We start from the raw sequence: 4,557 nt of genomic DNA, 5'->3' as shown, positions 1-4,557 counted from the left end.
ATAAGTGTTTAACTATATACATAATAAAGGTAGGACATGTGTTATGTTTTAGCAGTTTTATATGATTCATAAGTGTTTAACTATATACATAATAAAGGTAGGGCGTGTTATGTTTTAGCAGTTTTATATGAGTCATAAGTGTTTAACTATATACATAATAAAGGTAGGACATGTGTTATGTTTTAGCAGTTTTATATGATTTATAAGTGTTTAACTATATACATAATAAAGGTAGGACATGTGTTATGTTTTAGCAGTTTTATATGATTCATAAGCGTTTAACTATATACATAATAAAGGTAGGACATGTGTTATGTTTTAGCAGTTTTATATGATTTATAAGTGTTTAACTATATACATAAATATGTCGCTAAAAATCCAAAATTAAAGAATTATTCTAATCCATGTATTTTGTAAGTTTCTACCCCTATATTTGAAACCTTAATTTTTGGACTCAGAACAGTTATTCACCACATTTCTTGTTTAGTTGCTCTGATGAAGAGCTAATGTTTCATACAAGTTTTTTATATTTTTTAATTACTGCTACTTTGTTCAAAGGTATACATTACTCTAGCTTTCTTTTATCTAATGACAAGAAGAACATTTGTTACAACTTACAACAAAACTTTTAAGTGAAATGATACTTCTTTTATTTTTCCATGAATTGAACAAGTGGTGTTTTACACCAAAGATTGGCCCAGGGCATGGCCAGGTGGTTAGGGTGCTCGACTCGTAATCTGTGGGTCACAGGTTCGAATCCCTATCACACCAAACATGCTCGCCCTTTCAGCCATGGGGGCATTATAATGTGATGGTCAATCCCACTATTCGTTGGTAAAAGAGTAGCCCAAGAGTTGGCGGTGGGTGGTGATGACTAGCTGCCTTCCCTCTACTCTTACACTGCTAAATTAGGGACAGCTAGTGCAGATAGCCCTCGTGTAGCTTTGCACGAAATTCAAAACAAACAACAGAGATTCTCTTGTAAATGTTTTATGGTGATCATTCACACAAATGCACAAACTTGCATATTTATAAATTGTACATTATAATAGAAAATCAACGTAAGATTTGATTTTGTTGTTGTTATAACAATTAATCAAGCTTCTTAGGTTTAATTGCCCAAGAACAATTTTTCTTCAAATTATCTGTATAGATAAAAATTACTTCTGAATACATGGATAATTCTTTTTTTTTTTTGAGGGGTATATTAATTAAGATATTTTATCCTCATGGATAAACTTATGAATCATGACTGTGCTACTGATGGTGGAAGGAATTTTTGTCATGGATTTTGTGAGTAATAATCATTGGGGGTAAACCATGTAGTTGTTTGGTTGATTTTCTGATCAATGGGAGAAATGAAAGATTGCTGATTATTAGTTTTTAAGTTTAAATCCTAATAGGACATTTTTTTTCCTTCTTTTCTTAATGTTAATCGTAAATGACGGATTCATTTTTCTAAATATTAAAACATTTAGTTCGTTTTTGCCTTTGACTTTTTGGTTCTTTGGATATATGGTTATAACCTTTTTAGTACAGATTTAAGATAACTAACTAACTAAACCTAGATGATAAAGACCTATCTATTAATAGTCAGTTGTGTAAAGCCTAATTTGATAATATTTTCTACTGCCTTTTATTATTCATAAAGAATGTAGTTGTTGAATGTATTAAAAAGTTTTCACAATTTTTTTTTCTCTTTAATAACCTTTTGAGTAGTTTGTTTTGAATATTCGTGCCAAATTACACATGGGCTATCTGCACATAACCATCTCTAAAATTACACATGGGCTATCTGCACATAGCCATCTCTAATTTTGAACTAATAGAATAGCTGTAGGATCAACAGCACCCTCCTCCAACTCTTGAGCTACTCTTATCTTACCAATAATGAGATTTGATCATCATCTTTAAGGTGCACACACACAGCCCCAAAATTCAAAGAAGTACATTTTTTGTGGGAAACAGAACATTAATCACGAGTCTTCAGACTTTACACACTAACCCTAGTCTAGTGTCTGTCCCCTTTTTTGAATAGCACAATGTTTTTCATTCCTTTGTAGTCATTATTTTGATATTAGTTTAATTAACAATCCCTTATCTTTGAAAAGGTGGGAAAAGCTCATCTCGAAGTTATTCATCTGATAGCCTTGCTGGTAAAGTCCCAGAGAAGTATTATTTAGTCCAAAATGATGACCTGGTCAGAGTCCGTTATTTACTAGTGTACACTGAGAGTCCTGTCAAAAGAAAAACCTGGTAAGACATCTGTGTTCTTTAAAGCTATTTCAGTATTGCTTCAAAAGACAACTGCTGTAATATTATTTCTGTGCTATCAATGATGTAAATTACTAAAACTTATTGTTTAAACTTGAAACATTTTCTGCTCCTGACATTAATACATTGTTTTAATTGTGGAGATGAATATGTATTTTAAAAGCTCAGGAAGAAATTAATTAAAAGTTCTCTGAAGTTCTGTATAATATATCATATTTCTTGCACTTTATTTCTGATTTTGTAGAAATTCTAATTCTAAAGAATTATAATTTTTCCGAATATTTTATTTCATGTTTGTGATATATCCATGAATGAATTTAAGTTATTTCAAAACCTATACTTTTGACTGTGTGTTGAATCATGTATTTGTCATCAAATGTAAGCATGGTATTGAAATGAATAACAAAATACTCAAAAAATTTAATTGATCATAAACTAATTTTAGATCATAAACATGTGCACATAACAAAACTTAACCAGTTTTGGCTAATATAACTGAGAACCTATACAGTTTCTTACCTAATCAAGATGTAAATCTGAGACCCTACACATTATTCTTAACTTTGTTTAGTGCAAACTGGAGTTTTTTACGAGACATTTTTATAAACTTGAATAAAATAACGACCTATATTTCCAGAATGTAACTTTGTTGACTCAATATACTTCGCTATTACTACTTTGTAAGTGGAAATTTAGATTCAGATTCAACTAGATTAGTGAACTTGTAAGAAATCGATAGCTCCTGAGGAAGCTGTAATAGCGAAATATTGAGCTGATAGGTTGTATTCTGGATATATAGGTCGTAATTTTATTTATGTTTATAAAAATGAGACATTACAAGTATTCAAAAAATAGATCTGAGATAAAAGAAGTTCGTTGAATAAGAAATTAATTTGGCACCTATATGTTTCTTAATAGTCATATAATAAATCTGAGAACTGACAGATTTTGTATTGGCTGGAAATAAATTTGAAATGTAGCAATAAACTTATATATGTACTAATATAAACAAACTATGTTATAGAAACATTGTTTACTTTTCTCAATATTTTCTATATTCTCAAGGGATTTACATGGTTATCTTGAAAATGAAGCAAATAAGTGTACATACGTAGGTAGTAATGACACACATACACATTTGACAAAAAGATAATTAACTGTGTAGGTCTAAAGTAAAAAAAAAGTAACATATGGAATTAATAAAACCAATTGTGCATAACGGACTGATTAGAAGTATTTAGTCATCTGTATGCCGGAAAACTAACAATTTACAGCATTTATTATTGTCATTATATGCTGAGTTTTATCTGTTGATTTGAGATTCCTAGTTTTAACAATATATTCGAAAGTAGATAAACATAATCAGTAAGAAAAATTCATATGAATCTTAAAATAATTAGTTTTTTAAAATTGTGTTATATTTGTAGTGTAAACCATCCTCGAAGCTGGTGGCATCAGCATAAGTTCTTCATCATGATGATGATTTACGGAGTAGCTCTTCTTGCTATTGGTCTGGCAACGTCCAAACAATTTCACCGTTTCTTACAGAAACTTTTTTTGTAGTTTTGTAGACATGGTTTAAATTTCATATTTTGTTTGTATTTGTAATGTGCAAATATATACAGGGTAAAGGGGTTTCCAGGGAAAAAATATTATAAATGGATTTAAAAGAATTTAGTATGACATATTTTTTGCCATGTAATAATCTTATGTGTATACTATTAATGTTTTGTAAGTTTGAAAGGTTTACTTAAATCTTGCATTTTGTTATATTCTTCATTTATATCATACCAAAGCATGCTGGGCCAGTCATTGAAAACCAAAATAAAGTTTTTCAACCAAACTTGTTATAATTTATTTAGATGAAAACAAAAAACTACGACATATAAGTAATATATTTATTTCTTCTGTCTTATTGGAAGTTTAGTAAATTTTTGTGAATGCACAATCAATAGTCTGAAGAATTGGTAAATTTTATGAAACAAATATTTAAAGACTGATCAATAAATTATAACGCAGGTATCACTGTTTCCAGTTTTTGTTACACAAACAATTTCATGACATAAACATAATGTGTATCACATGGCCTTTAAATTGTTTATTTGTAGTTATGCACAAAGCTACACAATGGGCTATCTGTGCTCTGCCCACCACGGGTATCGAAACCTGATTTCTAGCATTGTAAGTCCGCAGACATACCGCTGTGCCACTGGCGGGGTAATTTAGGGAAGTTTGGGTTCTCAAGGAGATATTCCTATTGACACAAAATATAGATGTTTTAAA

At 30.1% G+C, this 4,557-nt stretch overlaps 1 protein-coding gene across 6 annotated transcripts in view; it reads left to right on the top strand.

Annotated features, from left to right (window-relative positions):
* The window catches only part of LOC106478023 (mono [ADP-ribose] polymerase PARP16-like), an 11,502-nt gene extending 7,385 nt beyond the window's left edge, over nt 1–4,117 (top strand). For all 6 annotated transcript variants that reach the window (XM_013938527.2, XM_013938528.2, XM_013938526.2 and 3 more), the window contains exons 6-7: nt 2,112–2,256; nt 3,702–4,117. In XM_013938527.2, coding sequence (XP_013793981.1) covers nt 2,112–2,256; nt 3,702–3,837 — 281 coding nt within the window. In that variant the 3' untranslated portion in view covers nt 3,838–4,117. The remainder of the gene's footprint in view (nt 1–2,111; nt 2,257–3,701) is intronic.
* The last annotated feature ends 440 nt before the right edge of the window (nt 4,118–4,557 follow it).

The sequence above is a fragment of the Limulus polyphemus genome, unplaced genomic scaffold, assembly GCF_000517525.1.
Source record: "Limulus polyphemus unplaced genomic scaffold, Limulus_polyphemus-2.1.2 Scaffold173, whole genome shotgun sequence".
Lineage (NCBI taxonomy): Eukaryota > Metazoa > Arthropoda > Merostomata > Xiphosura > Limulidae > Limulus > Limulus polyphemus.
Note: the sequence above shows the minus strand (reverse complement) of the source record. Positions and strands in the feature narration are given on the sequence as shown.